Genomic DNA, 24450 nt, shown 5'->3' on the forward strand with positions numbered 1-24450 from the left:
AGCTCAAATTCTGTGGGGGAATACACATTAAGAAGAAGCTATAATGGACAGGATAAATATGTAAGTGGGCTAAGGTCACAACCTCTTATTTTTGATAATAAAGCCAGTATATATGTGCTCCAAATCAAGACATAGCCACTCTACGTTTCTTTTGGGTTTGTGATTTGCATGAGGCAATGTGCACATCTTTGGGTAGAAGACAAAAGACAGCAAACTGTCAACGTACAGTTCAAACGTGTTTGCGTCTCACTATCCATGTTTGAGGCATACTTTTTAATTACTTCAAAACAAGGAATAGCAAAACCAAGCTTATTTATTGCATGAATAAACTTCAAAGAGCTTTGCTTCAACATGACATTTAGGAAATATAAAGAATTTTAACAAATCCAATAAAATAACTTTTAAATTGCTTTTCTTAACACATAGGGATCTAAATCATCATAGGAACAATCAGAAGCATAAACAGGCTGTGTAGTCAACATAGCATTAGAAGTCCTTTTGTGATTCCTTTTGAAGAAGTGTCCCACACTAACTTACCTATATGAAGGTCCAATACTTTATGTGAGCAGCAACATACTGAGGAATAAAGCCAAACCCAAACCATCAAGAATACAAATGTAATGACTCTATAGGGACTGCCCTCTCTTCCACCACCTTTGTTTACAGGAACAGCTCACCAACGAATTTATTCAAATGCTGAAGTGTGGAGAGTGTCAGGACTACTTTCTATTTTAGGAAAGCGTTACAGATTAAGGTTGTATGATTTCAGGACACCAAAACATTTCAAAAGATAAATCTGATTTTGACATAACATACTAAAAATATTCTATAGTCAGGTAATTTAAAGGGCCCTGACTCAATTCTGATGAACTTGCCACCTAAAAAAAAATCTGCTTTTAGGGAAAGCGCTATGTATCTGTTAAGCATTAATGTATGAATTAATGAAAGTGTCTCTGACTAATGCCAAGCAAAGAGAAAACATTTTTTTTTCAGAAGCTGACTCATCATATATTATTTTTAATGATACATTCCATAAATGACAGTTTTCAGATTTTACGCAGTTAAAAACCCTGTTTACTTGAATGCCTTTCCTATTTCAGTACTTCAAAATTAGACAGACGAAGGACTACCTGACAATTTATGCCTTTTCCACTTGACTGTTCAAACAGAAGAAAAAGGCCATCAAACTTTCCCAGTTCCTTACCCCCAGGTACATGTGAAAGATCTAATCCATAGGCTCTCTGCACAAAGCTAATCATTTTGATATAAACCCCAGAAAGACGCCTCTTCCTAATGCAAGGGCTAATTAAAAACCTGTAAGAATAATCTTAACTGTAGAAAACCCTTCCATAAAAGGGGAAAAAACAACTCTTGTGAAGAGTTAACAATGTCTTTTTCATTATCAAACCTACATAATACAAATATTATTTACATGCCAATAATGGATGCACTTAAGGAGAATAGATGAAGTGTGATGGGATTTTGTTTACTCACCTCAACATACAGACTGACTTCCATCTTCTCATTCAGCCCATATTCAGCCTGCATTTGGTGCAACAACTCTCATTTTACAATATAACACTATACTAATTATTATTTTTCATCCCATTTATCATGAAAATCCCTAGTCATAAAGCAGAATCCCACTGTGCTTAGCACTAGACAAAAATCAAATTAAATCTCAGGTTTCTCCAGATAAAAAATCCAGGCTCCTTCACAGCAAGATAAAAGTAGTGTAAAGATTTTATTAGAGCAAGTCTTCCATGCTGTTACCAACAGGTAATCTGGCATTTGTATAATGGTCTTTGTTGATTCATAAAGTATTTAAGGAAAATAAAATACAAATTGGTAAACTGTACAGCAGGAGATGGAAGTATTCTTTAATTCTTTTTGCATGAAAAACCTACATTCAAACTGTCTTGGTCTTGTTCATCTTGCTTCTTCTAACATTGATTTTCCAGACTAGAAAGTATTTCTTCATTCTAGAAACAGCAGAAATAATTATTTATGCATGTAAATTTTACAGGATCTCACACCTGCTGTCGCAACAGCTCATTAACAGCACTTAGGCTGTTGGGAGACAGATGTAGATCTATTTGGCCAATTTCTGCTTTCTAAATCTGCTCCCAAACATTGCCTCCACATCTCTTTGTCTGTCTTGACAGATGTATGGAAAGTATAGCGAAAGCAGAGGCCTGTTGTACCCACAAAAGACAAAGTACACTAAGCAGACATTAATATTAGCTTGGTTTAAACCCAAACATAAGCATACTTAGTTGACCATAACTGCATAAGCAATTTTGTGCTGAGTAAAACCAGTGTTGCCTCTGCCAATAATAAACCAGAAGATTTAAGCTAACTGTGCCTTATGTTAACTGCACCAAGCCACAGTCCTGGCTGATTAGGCTTGTTACCAACTTGTCCTGAGAACTTCCTGTGTAAACTGGACTTTGGCACCAGACGTTTCTTGTTGGGATGCAGGTTAAACATCGGATAACAGTAATGACCCTCAAAATATGGTCACAGGTTGAAAGCAAAGTGTCCCAGAACCCATAACTCACCGACAGTCAGTTACTGGGCAGTAAGAAAACACAACCCCCAAAACTGGGTAAACTAACTTTTGCTTTAAGAAAAGATACAGCAGCTAACTGAGGAAAATCAACACGGAAACAAAAAGAAGCCCAGTCAGGCTACAGGATAACACACCTGCTGCATCCTGGGAAAGCACTCGTTAAGCTTTTGCAACACCTAGCCCAGAGGCAGAGGCCAATTGTCTAGAAACAATATAAACACAGTACATTTATAAACGGGTAGGATCCCCAGTGTGGTTGGGTGGGGAGAAGAGATGTAACATGTTCATTATAGTGTCTCCTTCCTTTGGTAGACAGGTTTTGAGTCTTAGTTCCTCAACCTCAGTGACCAAGGCAATCAAGAACTGCTAAACACCACATCAGCTCACAGAGATTGTGATGGCAATAATGACTAATAATGGATATGAACTAAGCATTAACACAAAGTGCGTAGTTAAAGAATGTCAGTCTAGTAAAATTTTGTTCAGAAGTTTCAAATTGGCTTATTTGTCTTCTAAACATTCCCATCACAGCAATCGTTAATTCACTAATTGACACATATACATGCATTCAGTAACAACAAATGCTGTCAGAATTTTGTGGAGCAGTGTAATGAAATAAAACCAGGATTACTTTGGTTGATTTCTATATGTGGCACTGGCAAACATAAAATGCAATTTCAAAAATGCATTAAATTTGTGATGCCATCATTATGATGACTGATGAACACCCAAAAAACTTGCACGCACAAATCCAACATGAGACACAGGGTCAAGTACCACAACTGAATCACTTCCAGCAATATTCTGTAGATGAAAGTAAAAAATAAACCGGAAACAAGGATCTCCCACTAAAAAGTAATAAAAGTGAAATAATGAGACAAATGTGTAGGAGGTAGATGTTTAATATTAGTCTAAGCAAGAAGTTAAAAGTCAGCTATCATGTTTTTACAGATGTTTCCAAAACAGTCAGCCACTAAACATTTTCTTCGATCTTACACTACATAATTTGTTTGAATGCAATCTATATAAGGTGAACAGTATTAGCTATTTCATACATTCTATATAATGTGAAAGAGAACAAATGGAAGAATTAACTTGCCTCCTAAAATTTAGTGCCTAGGAAGATATTACCAGAGGTATTCTTACTTTTTCTAAGGTTACATAAATTAAGAAGAAGAAACATAAAATAACAGAAGAGAAAAGAGGACGTTTGGTTCTGTTAAAGACTCAGACATAAGAACCGAAAAGATTTTGAGTAGTCTTTAGATATTGTAATTCTTGAAAATGCCTATGCAGGAATTAACATAGTATTAAGTTGGCATTTTATCATACAAAGACATTGAAAATTATTGGTTAACTTAAATTAATTTTTTTAATGTTAGTGTTTTTTTTTCATTTCCTTACCTGAAATTGGAAAATAAATTCAAATTGAGTAACCTATAATACAGCTCTCTCTCATGCAGCCATTGTGGCACTGGTGTTATTTCCATTCCTCCTAATTTATGGCCTGCAGAAAACTAGGGAAAATGAAGAAAAAATATACAGTAGCTTTTCAAACAGAATTTTACAAATGTTACTGAACCGTCATTATCAAAGACAAAAAGCATCAATACTGATTACCTCAGTGGTGGCAAAATTCACCACATTTTATTTTGTCTACCAATGCAGGTTTTATTCAGTTTTGAACAAGCTGACAGCTATGACATGTTTTTATGATTTTAAATATTAAGATATTTCTTTCATTCAAAATATGTCATTATGGCACATACATACTATTCAGGAAAATATTCAAGCAGATATCTGAGACTGTCCCTAGTTAGGAAAGTCCCTCAGTACATTTTAATATCCATTCATTTAGGATTACTGAACACCTTTCTTGTATAGAAACGCTTTACCTCACAGAAAGTACGTAGGAAGGAGAAATCTGAATGGACTTATTTACTGTTAGCAAGTAAAACTATGGAATATTAATTTCTTCCCATCACAGCATGATGCAACACTGAATAAGAGGAAAAGAGATTTAGGCTTGTGGAAAGATTTCCAGTACAATGTGGGCAGATATACCCACTCAGAGGGTGGTCACCATAACCCCTTCTGGCAGCACACTCCAAAAACCTTTCCTTGAACCTCTGCCATATCTTTCAGGTAGGCAGACAGCTTCTCAGAAGCAAATCAACAACAGGGTAAGCAAATAGATTTTCATTCTCCAAAGAGAATGTTCACACCTGTGTGAAAGGATATAAAAATTAGGAATTGTAAATTAGCATAATTCCTTTTCAGATTATGGACTGGATTCTGACTGGCAAGGATACAGTAAAGCAGCAATGGGCATATGTACTTTTGTAGAAATCTTCATTATCTTTCATAGGAGTATAAAAGAGAGAAGACTGGCTACTAAGCACTAGTAATTGTTTCGAACAAATGGTTTAGCCAAAGCAAGTAGCAGATCTTCTATTACAGACGTTTTGAAACAAATAGCTTTGTATTTAAATCAAGATTGTACTTCAAATTTATGTATTACAGCAAGCAGTCTGAAGGCAAAGGAACGAGGTTGCAGCCTTTTTTTCCTGGTCAGGTTGCCAACACTTAGTCTTTTCTTCCAATCTGGTTTTATAACATCTTAGTACCTCCACTGGCAGCAAATACATCTTTCCCATTGTAACAATAGTAATTGCATCAGTTCCTAAGCCATGTCTGTAATTTTCTGACATTCAAATCATGTGTCTCATACATACAACAAAAAGTTTAACTTTAGCATCCAGCAACAATCCAATTATGTAAATTATGCAATTATCACTTCTTCCATGCAAAGTTAGTGTCATACTAGTTTTAAACTTCACTAATGCTAAAGAGAAAAAGGGCTTCAAAGTTGAGTTGTCTTCAAAGACATTTAAGAACTGATGAAACATCTTGCAATGTGGTGCTCATACTCTTAAAAGGTATTATTTTTAGTGCTTCTTTTAGGCATATCAGTACTCTGTGCTCCTGGTGAGATGGATTAGCTCTCTAATTTGACTGAAATTAACCTGGCAAGCAGATAAATACACATACCAATTATTTTCATTCATTTTCAGCTGAATTAGTGAGATGATCCAACATACTGGCCATGAAATCACCAGTGCCAATGCGATGGAGAGGGTGGCTTAGAGCCAGTCTCTCAGCAGCCTTACATAGGCCTAAGTCATTGGAAGATAGAGAATAAACTTCGGTCTTTTATTTTTTAAAAAAGATAATGCTGCCAAAACTAAACAAAGACTCATCAGTAAGTCACTAAGGGCTTACCTATTTACAATGCAAAGAGCAAAAGAACAGAATAAGCAAAGGTAAGTCATGAAAGTTACCAGTTTCAACTATCAGCAGAGGGTATGCCCTTGTCGGAGATCAGAACATGCCGGATGAGTGTACTCCCTGTTGCGCATTACTATGCCCAGAAATGCAGATAGTTAGCGGATTACCGGGTGCCAAGTTTTAAGTTACCCATCTTCTGATACACCTAGTCTTGAACTATACCATAGTTCCAGATCTAACCACATGCCTGAGCAAAAGGATAAGCTATGTTCAGCTCAAAGCCAACAGCGGACTTGTCTTTAGGAGGAACCAGTAAGCTCTCATTCAAAGAAGGTAACATAATTGCAATGGGAATACAACATGATAATAAATTAAAAGAAAAATGTTCTTCCCATGGAAATCTCTGGGTTCATGTTGTTCTGTATGCTGTACAATATGTTACCTTAGTCACAAATGAAGCTGTAACAGTCCAGTATTCTTTGTTTTGCATAGCTGTATTTGTAGAGACAACCTGTAAATCGTATGTGTTGTAAGGAGCTTTAGAGTTGTTCCTGTTTCGTGGAAGACAATATATATATTCCCCACTATCTTTTAGCTGTAAACATTTCTGTCAAAAGAGGAAATAATTTATACATAGATATATAATTTGTTTTTCATTGTTACAAATTAGATATCTATATATTTTACTACAATAAGATAAATAAAATATCCAAACATGCTTAAAACAAACTTAGTAATAACACCGAATTACACAGAATCACAGAATCGCAGGTTGGAAGGGACCTCAGGGATCATCTCGTCCAACCTTTCTAGGAAGAGCACAGTCTAGACAAGATGGCCCAGCACCCTGTCCAGACGAATCTTGAAGGTGTCCAACATGGCCGAGTCAACCACTTCCCTGGGGAGATTATTCCAATGGTTGACTGTCCTCACTGTGAAAAATTTTCCTCTTGTGTCCAATCGGAATCTCCCCAAGAGCAACTCGTGTCCATTCCCCCTCGTCCTCTCCATGGGACTCCGTGTAAAAAGGGAGTCTCCATGTTCTTTGTAGCTACCCCTTAAGTACTGGTACATTGTAATGAATTGACTGGAAAATTTTTCTATTATCATCATATTTTTCTACTCTATTATTACCACTCTAAATAGTTATTTTTCAGTTCCACCAGGAACTATAACAATATTATTATTTCTTGTTGAGAAAAGTCTCATATAACCCTGTTAGTGTTCCAAATTTTTTATCCAAACTTGAAGAAACTTTTAGCAATTAAGTTTCTCCATCTATAGAAAGTGGTAAGCATTGTTAAGCTTAAAAACCACTATAAAGGTCTTCAGTAGCAAACATTTAACAGTTTAAGATGGTAGATATCAGTGGTATCTAGTTGTTTTGAAAATGCATCATTATAGCTGGAAGACATTTTAGTTTTGTGTACAACCACAACGCTTCTTAAATATTTTGCAGCCATATCTGAAATCAAAAATCCCAAGGGATAAAAGATAACACATATTTATTTTTATTGTGTGTCCAAAATATTTCACAATGTTGTGCACATCGAAAGAAGCCTAATTTTTTTTGCTCTGTTACCTATTTCTTTTTTTCATGAAAAAGCATGCATGCAAAACTGTGATTAACCAGATATGCGTCTGCCTGTCTTTGAATGCACCAAACTAGTAAGAGAACACAGGTGGCTTCCCATTTGGCTGCATCAAGAGCAGGCTGCCCAGTACCACTCACAATAAATGCTGGCTTCATACTTGGCATGTCTGATGAGGACAGACATGATCACAACTCAACTTAGTGCTAGAATAACTCAACTATGGGGAGCACTGGCTAAGTACTGAGATTAAGTGATTGCTCTGGAACTAAAGATGGAATAAATAGTTCTAGGTACCACTGTTCTGACCATCTCCTCTGCTAAGGCTCTGACCATTGCAAAGCATAATTTGGCTTCCAATTCCTATTTTTAAGAATTAGAATTCAATCCTGCTAATTAGAATTCTAATAGTTTATTCTTTTTAAACATTTTGTTCATTCTAAGAATGGATCTATCCTTTTTCACAGGCAAAAGCTTTCAGGAAATTAGTATGTTTGGATTTATAACCAGCATAATTTCTAGAACATGTAATTGCACAGGATGTGGAGAAGGAAAAGTAAAAATCACCGTAAGTGGGAACTTCTGAAGTCTGGCTACATCAGCCTCTCTAGTTAACCATTCATATGATGGTAACTTTGTTTCCCAGCCAAGTTTGCCTCGAAGCCTCAAAATATGCATTATAACATCATCATCAATTGGTTCTGGTACATCAAGAAAAGACAAAAAGACAAAAAAAAGGTTTGGATTTTTTTTTTCCCTTAAACATAAAATCTTTAGATTCATTGCGCAAGCCAGCCAGCCATTCATTCTTGAGTTTCATTGCATAAGCTTAACAAGTGTGGAGGATTGGTCTAATGTTATTTTGTCCGAGTTGGAAGACACTGAAAAACATATGTTAGAAAGTCTTTCTCAAAAAAAAAAAAAAAAAGCCACCAGATATTTCAAATGTCTTTTCCTGCAATTGAAGAATAGTGGTTCAATTTACTTCAAAGTAATTTTAATTTTCAGTGATTCTACACTGATCTTTGGTGTAACTTACACAGCAAAATTCAAACTACTCAGTAGAGAATATATGATTTACAGGCCAAAGACCACCTCAAATGCTAAAAAGCCTGAAAGAATGAGAAAAAGCTTCTGAAGACATAGCAAAATTTCAGCTAAACAAAAAGAACGTTGAAAACAAAAAAATAGCAATAATACTTTTCTTTCTAATATTGAAAAGAAATTCCTTTTTACACGGAAACATACTGCCCCTTTAGAAATCAGATCAATCTAGTCTAGTCCAATAGGAGAAGAACACTCCAGTTGAATGAAAGATTCTATAACATTATGGAAAACAATTTGAGAGTCCTGGAAAGTATTACAAATATTTTTTCCCCATGGTTTTTAATCCCCATTAAAATGTGCATAGAAAAAAAGGTTTGCGGAAGAAATAAAAAGACACCCCCCAGAAAAAAACCCAAAACAACGAAACATTAGAATCCAGCCATGGCATCACTCCCTCACAGTTTTCAGACTCAGTGACAGATATTTTTAATGGAGAAATAATGATCAGAATCTATTTTTCCTGACACTAATCCTGGAAGATAAGAAGGAAAACATGATTACTCTTTACGAATCTTCTAATTTAAAGAAAACTGACTGTAGTTAACTACAAATTATAAACAACCTTAAAATAAGAATTCAGTTGCTGTCTGAAAGTAAATTCGGCTTTGAGATCAGGTATTAAAAAAAAAACCACCAGAAGGCCAATACGGAAGAAAAAGTTCTTAGCCTTTTGAAGCCTAAGGTTTAAAATTACAGCACTCTATCATTTATCAGAGAGTATCAGCTCTCCCCTACACACATACTCTTACTCTGAATGCAGGAGGGGGGTGAGGAAAGACAGTAGCAGTTGAATATGTTCTCCACTATTTCAGTGTAAATCTGACATAAATATATAGGCTGTACAGGCATAACTAAGAGCAGTCTTTCCCCCAGTGCTATGGCTTACGTACCTGTTCTATCATAAGAATAAACTTTTGCTCTCAAAGGTTTTTTAGAAGATCTTTCAACTTTTGGTTGCTCACAAGTCTTTTTTTGGCAAGTCGGTTCCAAACCAGCTGTTTGCATTTCAGTCCTAATATTATCTGCAACCGACCCATTAAAAAGAAAAATGTTAGTCATTTAAAGCAGATCACTATGCCCCATCATTTTCTAATCTAAGTTAACCTTCCTACAAGCTTACATTTCTGCAACATCTACTTCCCGAAATGTGATAAAAAAGCATTTTCAAGACCCATTACACAGCGTTTTCACTTAAAGAAACTTTGAACAGGTAAATCTACACAGAAATGAAGTATGGATAACTGTAACTTCATAAAACCACAATAAACACATACTCTTATGCACTTTGCAGTTTGTATACTGAATTAAAGTCAGTGTTACAGTGCCACTATTCCATTTCTTCTGGTTTTTAGTTTCGGTTTTGTTTTGTTTTTTTTTTTAAAAAAAAAGATGTGAAGTTTTGCAGGAGTCTTTTTATGCATTCAACTCTGACAAAGAAATTGTTCTGATCCCTTGCAATGCCCAGAGAAAGAAGAGCATTCCCTTCTGAAGGTTTTGGAGAGAAGGACAGAGCGTACGTTCGTGCTACAGCTGCCCACTGCAATCCTATATCTCACCAAATATTAGAAGCCCAGTAAGTCTTCTATTTTCGGCAGGACAATAGAAAAAGAACAGGCCACACTTGAAGTAAAAACTGGAATGCTTGTGACTTACAGTACTCTGCTAGAAATGCATTGGAGGACACTATTTACAACTGTTTCACAAGGAATTGTTACAATGATGAGGAAAAAGATAATACCATTTATTACCCCTTTTCTGTCACTTTAGGTACTTTACCATGTACAGAAGATGAAGGTGGTGTGCCAAAACCATGCTGAACTCCTTTGCAATCAGAAGCTGTGGGAAGTGTCTTTTTCAAATTCTCATTCTTTGACATTAAGGACACTGCTTTTGTTGTGCTCCTTTTTAACTTCATTGTCTCATGCTCTGACATGCTAGTAGGCTGACAAACAGATTCTTCTCTTCCCTCCTTATATATTCTTGAGAGTCTAAAATTGAACGATACACTCTTTTAGGAAAAAACCTGAAGATTCAGTCATACAGGCAAAATAGAACAACCAACTAAAATACAACTTGTATAATGGTTTGCATTTACAATTAAGGTACAGATGTCCTATGGCACAGAATTAGAGCTTTATGGCACAGAATTAGAGCTTTATGGCACAGAATTAGAGCTTTATTCATGATTAATAAATTATACAGTGAGGGTGGGGAAAGGAATCAAAATAAAATTACAGCCCTACCTCTTGTGCTCTGACCTATAGGCATCAGAAGCAGTATTACATAAAACCTGATCATTATTTTCATTAGCCTCAAAGGTAAGAGAGCTTCAAGACTAAACTAAGTTTAAGCTCTGGAAAACACAAATAAGAAAATAATACTTCAAAAAATCAATGGTATAATTTGTTCTCATTCTTAGTAATTCCAACAGCATGGTATCTGGTATAAAAGCAGAAAGAAGGTAATAAGCTGTTTTTTGTAAATTAAATTATTTCCTAGAGAAAGCATAAAAATAAGAATCCTGTAATGCAGGATTTGTATTCTATTGGGGTTTTTTTTCAAGTTTATTCTTAGATTTGTAAACCAATCTGAAAATATCTTAAATAAGTTCGATATGCATGAAAAAATAATTCAAGGTTAAGCAAGACAGCTCTGAAAAGTATGTGCACTACATTTGTCTGTTTGTATGAAAACAGAAGAAAAATAACTATAAGCAGTTAAAATGCAGAAAAAAAAAGACACAGAAGAGTCATCTACACCAGCTTCTTGCACATCTTGTTGGTGCTGCAGTCACTAAAGCATACATGGTTTAGATATATTTTTAATCTGGGAAGTTCCAAATAAGTTCACTTGTCAGGACAAAATGAAAAATAAATAAAATCCATGAAGGAAGTAAAGATTTCATGCACATCTTACTCCCATTTAACCAATTACATCTTCAGTAACAACCAAAAATAAACCACAGGAACAGCAGTAGGAAAATGAATTAAGGTAACTAACTGTTACCTTAATTAAGGTAACCAACTAACTGTTGGTCCACTCCAGTGTGGATATGCTGTAAAAAATTCAGGCTATATAATTGAGACTGAAAAGGCTAATTCATAATCTAGATTATATCAAAGTGGCAATGGCATCAAAGAAGAATCACTTAGGGAAGCTGAAATTGTCTAAAACCCACATGCCAGAACTTTTGGCTTTAGCAGCACCCACACACTGTATACACGCTTCCCAAAACAGTGTGAAATATCAGTGTACAAGTCTTGAAGTTTCTCTTCCAGGACAGAATTCCATAATACAAACTACTATAAGGAAGGGCAGGGTGAGCACTGTTCATACCAAAAATACATCTCAAAGAAGTTACTCTATTCGATATCTTCTTTCTTGTCCTGGTACTTGTTCACTGTAATATCTTTCTTGTGGTACACGCACACTTAGCTGTGGGTAGCACTTCAGCAGCAGCCTGTTCTTTTGAAGACCGACTTCAGGTCTTCGACAAAAGGAACAACTTTGCCTGATACGCCAGCAGCCTCAGCTAGATGTAGCAGCTACCTTAGCATTCTCAGTATGGCTCTTCCAGAGATCTTGAACCTTGAAGCTGTGCATGAATGTTCCATGTGTTAATTCAGAGACTAATCAGAAAGGACAGGAACAGCAGCTGCTTTCCAGAAAGATGGAAGAAAGTGAGAGAGGACATGATAACAGAGTAGTGATTATCTACTATGTAGATAACCATATACAATATTTATCTAGATATCAGTAAATTAACTGATTATCTGGCAGAGACCACAGTCACCCCCATGCACATATCTGAGACACATCTGTCACACAGCAGTACATAGATGCAGAAGACAACATGGCCCAGAACAGACAAGTGAATCCTCATCTCCCACATGAGACTGTCACGTTGAGAGACACCAATGTCCACTCAGAACTGGAATTCTTGGAGGAAGTGTAAATTGGCCAGACTCTGACATGGTCCTATAAATGGCATTCCTCATACTAGAATAAAGTTTGAATTTTGCATGTTTACCTTTCCACGGGTCAAGATTATGCAGCTGCCCTCTGCTAACTATTAGGAAGAAACACTTTTTCTTCTCTAGCTAGGACATAGTGCTGCACTGTGCTGGTCTGCTGTCATCTTACCTAGACCAGTAGATCAGTAGAATCTTCCTCAGTAATGGCCCTCCTTCACTATAAATTACATTTTCCATTTGATAACATGCCATCAAATATGAAAACTTATTCCTAAAGATAAGAGGTACAAACTAGTTCCCTGGCTGCAAAGAGGATTATGGTGGTTAGCAATCATCTGTACTTGAGTTTATGAATGGAGACTTGATCTTCCTTAATTCAAAGGTATAGGAATATCCTTTATTTTGGGGGCTGGGAGCTAACTGTTATAGAATCCTTTCTTCACAGTTAGAGCAAAGAAAATTTCTTAAAGAAACTTGTCAGAAAAATCTAAAAAAGAGCGGAGGACTAGACTGTACTGAACCGGATGGTACAGCCAGTGCAGACAGATCTGCGCTAAGAGGAGTTTTGCCTTCTCAAAAGAGAAGCATGAAAGCAAAAAAGTGAATCCTCAGGTAGCAAAATGACAACCCCAAATAAGATTCCTCTGTTAACTGAAGAATTATAAAGTACTGGCAAAGTCAAATCCAGTATGTGAAAGATGAGACAGAAATCCATGTTAGCAGCCCCTGATATAGTAGCAGTAGAACTTACATGCTTTTCTGAAGACAAATGTACAAAGCCAAAAATTTAATCTGGGCAAAATACACAACTACAAAATAAGTTGTACTGCGAGCACTGAAACTAATGAAGACTGGCAGTTTCCTAATCTGTGCCTTAATACTCCCTACTCACTCCCCAGAAACACTTCCATCTTCAATTTCCATGCTTGGATTCCTCCTCTCAGCTTTTTCTCACATCACCTACTAATCAAACTAGGCAATTAGCAGCATGTATTGTGGCTGGTGATACAAGCCAGAATGCAGATCCTTACCAGTCAAATACTTTCCAATATCTGGGATGGATACCATTCTGCCTGGCTCAGGAATGATGAAAATTGTGGTTCCATTACACAAAACTAATTTTTCACAAACTGAGAAGTTCACTTCCTCCAGATGTTTACATCTCTCATATAAGTTTAGATGCAACAGATCAGTTAGTAGAAAATCCATTGAGAAGAAACTGGTAGACAAACTTAATTTTTTAAAAAAGTAATTTAGGATAAAATACCCCAAGCGTGGTTTTAATCCAATCCACAAAATTCAGGAATGGGGTTTGCCTGTAAGAAAGCATTCTTGTCTCTTCAGACTCAGAAAAATATTTTCCCTTCTCACTATCTGTATGAAAGGAAAAGGAAACCAAAAGATGAACCTTGCCAGGAGACTGGGGGTTATGAAATCCTAGAGCTTCCTAGCACAGCTATCTGTGGAGGATGACAGTATAAGGAGGTTCAAGAAGGGAGAAGACAAGTTTATGGTCAACAGGTTCATAGATATATGGCAGAGCTGCAGCCCCAAACCTTCAGAATCCAATAATTATGGATGCTAGGGGACTACAAGGGAAATGGACTGCAGAAGGCAATCAGGCAGGCTTGCGTGATCTCCCTAAATAGCCTCTACTCCTGCTAATGGTAGAGACAGAATCCTGGACTTCACTGATCCAACCATAGCAATTCTTCTGAATCTTCAATTCTTGGCAAGAATACATCATCCCTTCACCTTGTCATGCCACTTCAAAGATTTTTCATAGAATCATAGAATCGTTAAGGTTGGAAAAGACCCTTAAGATCATCGAGTCCAACCGCTAACCTATCACTGCCAAGTCCACCACTAAGCCATATCCTCAAGCACCACGTCTACCCTTCTTTTAAACACCTCCAGGGATGGAGACTCAACCACTTCCCTGGGCAGCCTGTTCCAATCCCTGACAACCCTTTCAGGGAAGAAGCTTTTTCTAATGTCCAACCTAAACTTCCCCTGGCGCAGCTTGAGGCCATTTCCTCTTGTCCTATCACTTGTTACTAGGGGGAAGAGTCTGACCCCCACCTTGCTGCAACCTTTCAGGTAGTTGTAGAGAACGATAAGGTCTCCCCTCAGCCTCCTCTTCTCCAGACTAGACAACCCCAGCTCCCTCAGCTGCTCCTAAGACTTGTTCTTTAGACACTTCAACAGCTTCGTTGCCCTTCTCTGGACACGCTCCAGCAACCCAATGTCTTTCTTGTACTGAGGGGTCCAAAACTGAACACAGTATTCAAGGTGTGGCCCCACCAGTGCCGAGTACAGGGGCACAATCACCTCCCTACTCCTGCTGGCCACACTATTCCTGATACAAGCCAGGATGTTGTTGGCCTTCTTGGCCACCTGAGCACACTGCCGGCTCATGTTCAGCCGGCTGTCAACCAACACCCGCAGGTCCTTCTCCACTGGGCAGCTTTCCAGCCACTCTTCCCCAAGCCTGTAGCGTTGCATGGGGTTGTTGTGACCCAAGTGCAGGACCCAACACTTAGCTTGTTGAATCTCATACCGTTGGGTCTGGCCCATGTTGCAGTGTTTGAGAGCAATACGAACACTCCTTTAGTTTCACTTCAAGAAAATAAACATTAAACAATTAAATTAACTGAGTCATCATATTCCATCCCTAAATTTGAAAAATACTAATACTTGTCTTCTTTTATAGAGATGAAAGCATCACAGTACATAGGAATGGATTTGCAGATTAATATAGTATATAATTCCCCATTGACTAGACTGTATTCCATTTGCAATGACTTCACTAGCACTTCTCCAGATTTTCAGTGATACAGTTGAGATCAGAGTCTATCGCAATGGGCAAAAATCATAAAGTTTATGTCGAAGCATCAGTCCAGGCTTCACAGAATTTGCAGAGAACAATCAAATAATTCAGTAGAAGACATCCGTTGCTGTTTCAAATTTTAAGTAACAGAGAACAAAAAGGTAAGATAAAGAAATATAATTACACATACACATTTCCAAAACACATGCCTTCCTCTTTTATTGCTGCTTTGTGTTTCCTTTCTGTTCTTGGTCTGTAAACTGCTGTGCGAAGAATAGGGTATTTCTTCTCTACTGAGGATGACTGGGAACAAAAGGCAGAGAAACACACTAATTTCAATAATTGAGTGAGTGGTCATATAATCTAAAAAAAAATATCAAAGGCGGCATTTATTTAACAGCTATGGAAAACATTTCAAACCAACTGATGGCTTAACTCAGCTTTCATTACAGAATTTTTCTGAGTTAAGATATACAGCATTTTACGTGCATGAAAATTTACTTATAGAAAGAATCTTGATAAATGACTTAAAAATAACTGCTCAGAGCACTAAAATTAATGTCTGGTATTTTCATATGGAGTATAAAATTGCTTTCTCTGGTTTCCATCAACCTAAGCTTGAAATAGTTACAAACCTTCAGAGAAAGAAATTCTAAATTTAGAACAACAAATCATTGTTTTTCAGGACACTTAAGCCAAACACTAACTAAGGGACAATACTTCCATTAATTGTGTAAATTAGATTCATTTACATGGATTTATAGAGAGATCAAGGGATTCACATATACAAAATGTAGAAGTCTGATCTCACTTATTCAAATTAGCATAATAAAAAAGAATTTTGGTATCTTATATGAATGATGAGAATGAACAGTTTACACTGGATAAGAAAAAACTAAGATAATGGAAAACAGAATATAATACTTGTTTCATGTTTGAGAGCTACAGTTTACTTCTATGAGAAGATATTTTAAATAATGAAGACTAACTCATACTGTAGCATATCTGGTAAGAGCAATTAAGTAACATGAGGCCCTCCATTGTACCCTGCTTTGGAGAGACAGAGGGTAGTGGGGTAGGAACAAATGAAGGAGATTCCACCAACAATAGCAGGACTGTAGTTGGATTTAAGCAAAAACATTTTTCTTCCAAATTCCTATATTTTAATTGTTACTCAGTATCAAATCCTTCCTCCAGGAAAATCCCTCACAATAAATGGCATCCTCTGAAGTTTTCCTTACAAGGTTCCTAGGAGGAAGACTTTCACTCCCACAGCTGCACAGGCATTAAACACGTAATCGACATGTATTCTTATAACATTTTCCCAGACAGAAGCCAGATTAAAAAAAAAAAAAAAAAAAAGCTGTATGTGAAAATACTATAAATCTAGGATTATCCTATGTATATCAAGGTTGTCCATACAAAGGATGCCTGCCTACACATTAGGTTAACATCACTTTTTTCAGTCTTAAAAAACATCCCAATATCCCCAGAACTGCCCTGACAAACAAAATGAGTTCGGCAAAAGTTACTTCAATATTAAGTGTTGCGAACTCCCATGGAGGCTCTACAAGCCCCTATATTCTACTACAAGTCTGATTATATTTCAGTTTTGGTCCACTCTTAAGGCACTTCTAACAACTCGGCAACAGCACGCTTTCAAGAGTCATGGCTGCCCAGGCACAGACTTAGGTCTAAAAGTGCACATGCAACAGCACTGGCTTTAATTTATAAGTGCACAAGCTCACCCCGACTCCAGGATTAGCAGCAACTGACCAGAATTTTTAAAGATCTCATTCTGGGCTTTTGGGCTTCCAGACTTAGAAAGGATTCAGGAATGTACATGCTTTTGTATTTAACTCCAGTTTAATACTATATAATTATAATAGTTAACAATACATCAGACTTCTAGTATAATGGGACTATAGCTAGGAGGATATTAACCGCAATTAAAATGTTACCACGTAGTCTGGTTTAAAAACATGCACATTCTCACCAGTTCATTGTTGTCTTTTTCACTGCTGTCAGCCGGTTCACACGCACTATACCTGTCTTTTCCCATAAGCAGTACCTCTGTCTTGTCTGGTTCAAACCGGAGACGAGATAGCAATTTTTCTTTCAGCACTTGGTTTCGCTCATCCATCTGGAGTAGGTATTCTTCAAACTCACAGTAAGAAAACATCTATTGAATTAAATTTGCAGCAATGACAGTCTCCCCACTATGCATTCAGTGTGATCTTTATACTTGAGAAGATCTGCGTGCCTTATTAGAAATCAGGCGGTGTTTGGATATTTGCTTCTGCAGTGTTGGAACTGAAAGTTCACACAGCTGACAAATTAAAAACAGTTAATGGTACACTAAGTGGCAAATTAAACATTTATTTACCTTGAAAAATTAATAATATAGAACTATAATGACAAACACATTTACTGCATTAATAATAATTTAGATAAAAGAAAAAAAAAGAATTTCTGAATTTTTTAAGAGTTGTGTACTACATACAGTATATATGGAAAATTTAAAACAGCCTGAACAGATATTTTGAGGATTTTTAAAACTCCTGAATCCAGACAAAAATAGTAATCTAAAATTTCCACTTCAGAAAGACCACTGTAATTTCTAACAAAGTAAAAAAAGCATTCAAAACCAGGACAGAGCAGAGGTCTTAATTCCTGACTTGCAAGTCTCACTCAGATATCATATTATCTTAGTTTCCCAGTTAGGTCCCCCTTCTCTGTTCCTTCACATGCTTCGAGATCACAGCATCATCAAAGCCCAAACATGATAATACATACCTATTAAGTATTGTAAGCTCTAACTGGTGTCTCTATCTCCAGAAGCTGACTTGCAACAGTTAATTATATCTGTAAATATGTATGCGTAAAATCAAAATCAGATCAAAATAGATTACTGCAGATCAACATCTGCAAAACTAGGGGCAGGATCTGGGTCAACATATGCTAGCTTACTGTACAAAAACAGTCTGTGCTGTGTTCACCACTTGCAAATCTGCTTTGTGCTGACATTTGTTTAAAAGAGTGAAGGTAAAGCCATTTCCTCCCTCCACTGATTTGGTCTTTGTGGTGGACCAGAGACAGAGATGTGATAGGAGAAAGTGGTCTGACAAGACACACAGTTCCTTCATCATCTTTATTTCATGTGTTATTAGCTTACAACCCATACCTTACAGAATTAACCACTCTCATTTCCCACCAAATAGCTGATATATAGAAAAAGATGTTTGATTTGCATGCCATTATAAATATTATTAACTATTTTGGCCAAATAGTTAAATTCAAGAAACACTACTGAAATTATGCTCCATATTGCATTTTCAGTGATATAAACAGAGTACATGGAAGAATAAAAGCTGCTTGAATGTTAGTTGCTGTTATATATTACACAAGAGAAAGTGTATGCCATAGATAAAATAGAAGGAGGTAAAGACGTTGCCTTGCTTTGCATTTGAATAGCAAGAGGCTTAATCATTGGCTACAGTGTCTTTAGTCTAGGGTTTTGAAACTCAGCCTAACAAGTCAAAGCAGCAGACTTGCTCATTACAGTGGGAGTTAAGGCAACTCAACAGCAGAACATAGTTTTATGAGGCTGCAAGCTTCACTGACCCCTTGAGCTCAGTTTTCTTCTCCTGTTTCTTTGGGTTCCAAAATTAGCCCTTTGCATCAGTGCTCCGGTCACTCAGTTGATCTTAAAAATAGGAAATGGAAGGAAGGAGGACTTGTCTTATCCCAGTGGATGAGATTGTTTCTGAAACCATACACTCTTCTTTAGATCTAGCTGTATTCACAGTAGCAGCAGGCCACTGTGCTCATTAGATTGAAGATGAAGTGTGAGATGGTAAAGCATGAACATACCTTAAATTTCATCATGTGCTGAAGAGGTTTGCTGAATCCTGATCTAATATTAATGTGGAAGTTTATTTCTGAACATCTGGCAACGTTACCTTTTTGACAACTTAAAAGCATCCTGTGGTGAGAAGTGGCACTTTTCCCTATCTTGTAGTATTACTTTATAAACTAAGTTTCTAACAGTCTAAAAAAGTTTCAGCAGGGAAGTGCTGTGCAGATTAATTGTTGAGGCAGCTGTAAGCAAATGGTGACAGTAATCCTTTCAAACCACTCCTACTAGATCTGGGACATCCCTTCAGACCTCAAGAATATGAAGTGCTGCTGTTTCCGTACCATTTCTTACCACTCCAGCAGTAGCTAATATTCCCACAACCAGTACACTTTCAGACATCACTTGCATGTTCCTCAATCTATTTAGTGCAGAACAGATGATTCAAACCAATGCAACAACTAACTGTGCACCAGAATTGATTAGGGCAGTTCATGGGCAGTATATCAACTGTGGAAGTGGGAAGCTCCAACTAAGTAGTAATAAACTCTTTACCCATAGCTGCTAGATCCAAAAACACTGCAATCATGCCTCGAGGTGGCATATATATTAATAATGCTATAAAGGCAAAACATTTTTTGATACAGAAGCAGCTATACTAGCAATAGCCGTGCAGAAGTAATTAGTACCTCTAACAGCAATATCTCACATGTCTTCTAAGAATCTACTGTTACAGGTCCAGATAGACCCCCTTCCAGCTACACCCCCAAGCTCCTCCTGTAGAAGCTTGAGGTGTAACATCATCGGGGGAAACAGAGGGGATGACTATGACCCCACCCATTTCATTAACTTTTAGAGCATTGCAAGATGGCAGAGCTAACAAGGAAGGAAAACTGAAGACACCACTCACTTTTCTTGAACAGAAACAAAATTTAAAAGTGCCTTTTGTTTTGGCACAAGGATCAAAATGTATTAGTCAAAGTATAAAAAAAAATTGATTATTTATTAAGGACTCAGCTAGTCAAATAATATAAGGACTTGAAACTCAGTTGATGGTCAATCCAAATACTTGATCTTTTCAATTGCCAGCAAAAAGTGTTGAGAAATGAACAAAACGTGTATGTGCTTGAAAAACGTATGATTTGTTAGAGTCTTTACCTGTATTGTAGATATCTTAGTAACTATGTATGTCAAAATTTAGGCATGTCTAAATGAAAACCTGCAAGTCTGTAATAAACAGGGACAGGATATCCAAGACACATCAGTGTTATCTTGCAGGACCTTTTTCCCTCAGCAGCTGTAAGATGCTTGTTTAAATTGTACCTAATTGTAGTTGGAAACTATTTAATGGCTTCTTACAGCTGACTATGATATATATTCAAGAAATGAAACACAAACCTTTCTTAACGGCTTGGCTTCTCCTAACAAGGACCAGTGACACAAGCTCAAAGACAGCGCCACAAGCGTTAGGATACTCATACAGCAATGCTGCCAACAACCAGCCCTTGGGCACTCCTCGAACCAGAAGTTATGCAGGTTTAGGTTTAGTAACCCTCAGCTATTAATTTATTTTATCGCCTGTAGTGTCACGAAATCTTACACTCTTCAGGGTTGGTTTTGCTTTCTTACAATCCTGAATTGTTCAGTGGCTTTAACAGGCACAGTCAACTTGTTTCCACCCCCCCCCCCACCATGGTACTGGAGGCCCCTCTAAATGCAGGAAAGGCGGAAAGTTAACCTAAGCTAAGCCATGGCTAAAGAGAAGCCCTTCTTTTTCACAACGGACAGCAGCTCTGCTCACCATCTCCGTGGCCGCTGACGTGGCCGTTCCCTCCAACCGGCAGCTGGCAGGTGGGACGGGGCAAGGCCCCTGGCCGCGAGCGGGGGCTCCTGGGGGACCGTTGGGGGGCACCGTTGAGGGGGGACTCTTGGGGGGGACTGCTGGGGGTTGCTGAGGTCTAACAGCTCTCCCCAGCCAGGCTGTGCCACCCAGCTTTTCTAGCACCACCCTTGGTTTGGCATGTACCGACCTCTGGCTGGAGGGTGGTCACTGCAGCAATAAAATCCCACAATTGAGAGGTGAAGTAATGTTAATTTTTGGTGAAAACCATTCCATTTTTGGTGAAAACTGTTTAGATGGTAATACTGAGTAAAGCCAATAGTAAATTATTTCATTAACTTCTTTCAATAATTTGCGTCACGGAGAGATGCTTCCAGCTACAGGAAGTTCAGGAAGACGTTAATAAAGCAAATACTTAGGTGAAATAATCACGTTACTATACCCTCACCAAAGTAAATTTTCTGAAGATAAAACTATTTAGTGCTTCAGTATCTTGAAATCAGTCTGCTTGTAAGTTTTCTTGAGCCCCCAGTGTATACATATTAAATCCTTCAACTTGTTTTTCATTAATCAAAACATTATTTCATAATTAAAAGAACAAAGTATGCTTTAAGAAATTTAAGGATATTTTATTTGGACTGCCACACTGTGTTGGATATCTGAAAAGGACAATAAAAGTCTGCTCAGAATTAACTCGTCCATACTTGATTTGACCATGGCTGGCTTTCCCTAAACATTTAAATGGTGACTAATCCTTTATTTGTTAATCTGAAATACTTATACTCAAATAAAATATTATTTTTTTCAAACATGTTAATCTGAATAAGTTTGGCTTGGTGAATCAGTAGCAAGTGTCGTACTAAGGAAATGGAATCTCAAGAGATATAAAACATAATTAAGCACTTCCAGGAAAATTGTCTGGTTTTCCACTTATGCACAGGAGATTTACATGCAAAGCTCCTACTGAAGCTACTTGTCGTTAACATTGCACAGTTATAAGAATACAGAAAATTGGAACTGAAAAAAACCCCAGTATTTTCCAGCCACTAAAATGTATGGCTTAATTTGTATCTGCATATTTCTCTGTTTATAAATGTTTGGGTTTTTGAAAGATTGAGAAAGGATGACCCCTGAGAACTGAGACTTTCAATATTATCCTATTATTCTAGAACAGGTTCCGCTGAAAAATGTTCACTTTTAATCCAAGAATAAAAAAGTCTTTTCTACATGTTACTATGAATTTAGAAGCAAATAATTTGAGACGCAGTTCCATTTATGTTTGCTGGCTTAAATAATTGCATGAATCTGCTTAATACTTGAAACCAGAACAATTCTATGTGGCTTTGAAATTAACTTCAAGTGTTTTACCTTTTTTATTACCTATAACTGTACTGACAGTGTTTTGTAGATTTATTTAAGGCGATTTCTCTTTATTTGGGAATTTTGTGTCCCCTTTGTGCCAAGATAAATAACATTACTGCAACAGTGATGGAAGGGTAACATGCTCTTAACCAAAGAAAGCAAACAGAAATAAAATGAACACATGCTGACAAATCTACAGTTTGCTAAAGCAAGCACTGTATTTCATTAGGGGATATGAAGTAATGTTTCTAAAAGAATTTTGACCCCTAAACATCACAAAATTAATCTGAGGGCATTCAGGAATGGTTGGGGAATGTTAGGAAGAACTATGTTTTTCCAGTCTGATTCATAAGTTCAAATACATTTAAATAAAAATCTTTAAATCTTCAAATAGTGCATGCACTGTGCATAATCGAGAATCACTAGAACACAACTAATTGGCAAAGCAGCCAGATCCACCTGCATCCTACAGATTTTCCATTATTTTATTCTATTGTAATCATGTGAAGGAATCTTTGTAACAGAAGAAGGTTCCGCAATGTGTTGGGAATCCAAAGAATGACATGGATAAACAGTTCTGGACTCATAAGAAACCTGCTTGCATATATACACCACCTAGTATAGGAACTGATGCATGAAAATTTTTATTCACTGGTATAAAATGAAGAAGCCATAATCACATGTATTTTTCCAGCAAAACCAGTATCCCCTCAAAAGAAAAACAGTATCTCACCTTGTTTAGAGTGGTGATGAAGTACCAGGCTATGGCCCTAAATAGTGAAGACTATGCAAGTGCATGCCTAACTTCTGTGGCCAAAGCATTCTGACACTCATGCAGGACCCAGTGGAGAAGAGATTCCTTGAGGAAGCCTTAGTGAGTGGTTTTGCAGACTGTTGTTGGATCCACCTCCAAAATTTTTTGGGTATGTATTTAGCCCTGCTGTTGAGAAAACACATCAGTTTCAAGAGAAGAACAAAAAGGTTAAGGAACAGGATTGTGTATTTAAACGATACGATATAAAACAAAAGTAATAACAATGAGTTGTAGAGATATGGAAACTTGTAAACAAAACCCTAAACTGAGAAGACTGCAGATCAGACTGGTTCCTGATATAAAAACATTGTTGCCCTTATGAAACATTGGCATTACTGTTCTGCACTCTTTTTCATATGAACTAAATACTTTTATTATTCCTTCATCAATGCCTTAGTCAAATTTCACTATGTCAGTGTGAAAAGCATTTGTGGTTTCTTTCTTAGTTTGCTGTTACCAACAGCATAGAAAATGCCCTCAGAATTGGCCTTAATTGTCAGCCTTATGGTCAGCTCAGCCAGCAGACCATTTCCTGCTGGGAACTGGAAAGCAACCTAAACATTATACAGAGGTCATCAACAATTACCATTTAATATGGCCAAAAAAAAAAAAAAGACACGTAGACTGGACCCCTACGATTTTCAAATAAACATCACTTACTCTTATATATTAAAATTTTCCACTTTATGAGAGCTAAGCTTTTGCCCTAAGTTCTACAGGCAGAAACTGATGATTTTAGAATAAACTGACAAGGCTGCTCATGACCTTGCCTTCTGCAGGATTTATTTTGTCTTCTCTGTTTCATTTAAGATGTAACAACACATGCTGATGTGTGTCAGCTCTGCAGACTTAACGGAGACTGGATTTCTGGCATTCTGCAGGGCTAGTCTAGAACCTAATAAGGAACATCAAAAAAGAGGCTTCAAATGGTATTAGTAGAGAAGAAAGATGAATTTTGTCTTCTTTAAAAGCATGGCTTCCACAGTAATCTGCTAGTCAAGCTACTGACGTTAGACTCCACTAAAATGTTCTGTGTCCTAATCTTTGAAAAAGCCAGAAGGGAGAAGCACAACTGGCAACAAATATGCAGTCAGGTGCCTGGTTCAGCTCTTGTTATTGTTTTATTATTTTTTTTTAGAAAATGATGTATTCCATGAAACACTCTTAAATTCTTCACAGAAAAGTATTTTGCCATCATGTTGGCAAAATGCTGAT

At 37.1% G+C, this 24450-nt stretch overlaps 1 protein-coding gene across 4 annotated transcripts; it reads right to left on the reverse strand.

Moving 5' to 3' along the window:
- Window positions 1-1732: 1732 nt before the first annotated feature.
- Window positions 1733-23361, reverse strand: DNAH14 (dynein axonemal heavy chain 14). Of its 4 annotated transcripts, none has more exons than XM_075088769.1 (8): window positions 23155-23361; window positions 17360-17692; window positions 15554-15666; window positions 10336-10547; window positions 9450-9581; window positions 8020-8153; window positions 6303-6467; window positions 1733-4089 (listed from the first exon to the last, which is right to left on the reverse strand). In XM_075088769.1, exons 2-8 carry the CDS (start codon window positions 17543-17545, stop codon window positions 3973-3975), a joined length of 1059 nt encoding a protein of 352 aa, XP_074944870.1. In that variant the 5' UTR covers window positions 17546-17692; window positions 23155-23361; the 3' UTR covers window positions 1733-3972. The 4 variants fall into 4 exon arrangements, with proteins under 4 accessions (XP_074944870.1, XP_074944873.1, XP_074944872.1 ...); XM_075088772.1 differs by having other exon boundaries at window positions 17412-17692; window positions 23155-23358; XM_075088771.1 differs by lacking the exons at window positions 1733-4089; window positions 23155-23361 and adding an exon at window positions 4713-4797 and having other exon boundaries at window positions 17360-17589.
- Between the last annotated feature and the right edge of the window lie 1089 nt (window positions 23362-24450).

Source organism: Phalacrocorax aristotelis, chromosome 3, assembly GCF_949628215.1.
Source record: "Phalacrocorax aristotelis chromosome 3, bGulAri2.1, whole genome shotgun sequence".
NCBI classification, from domain to species: Eukaryota; Metazoa; Chordata; class Aves; order Suliformes; family Phalacrocoracidae; genus Phalacrocorax; species Phalacrocorax aristotelis.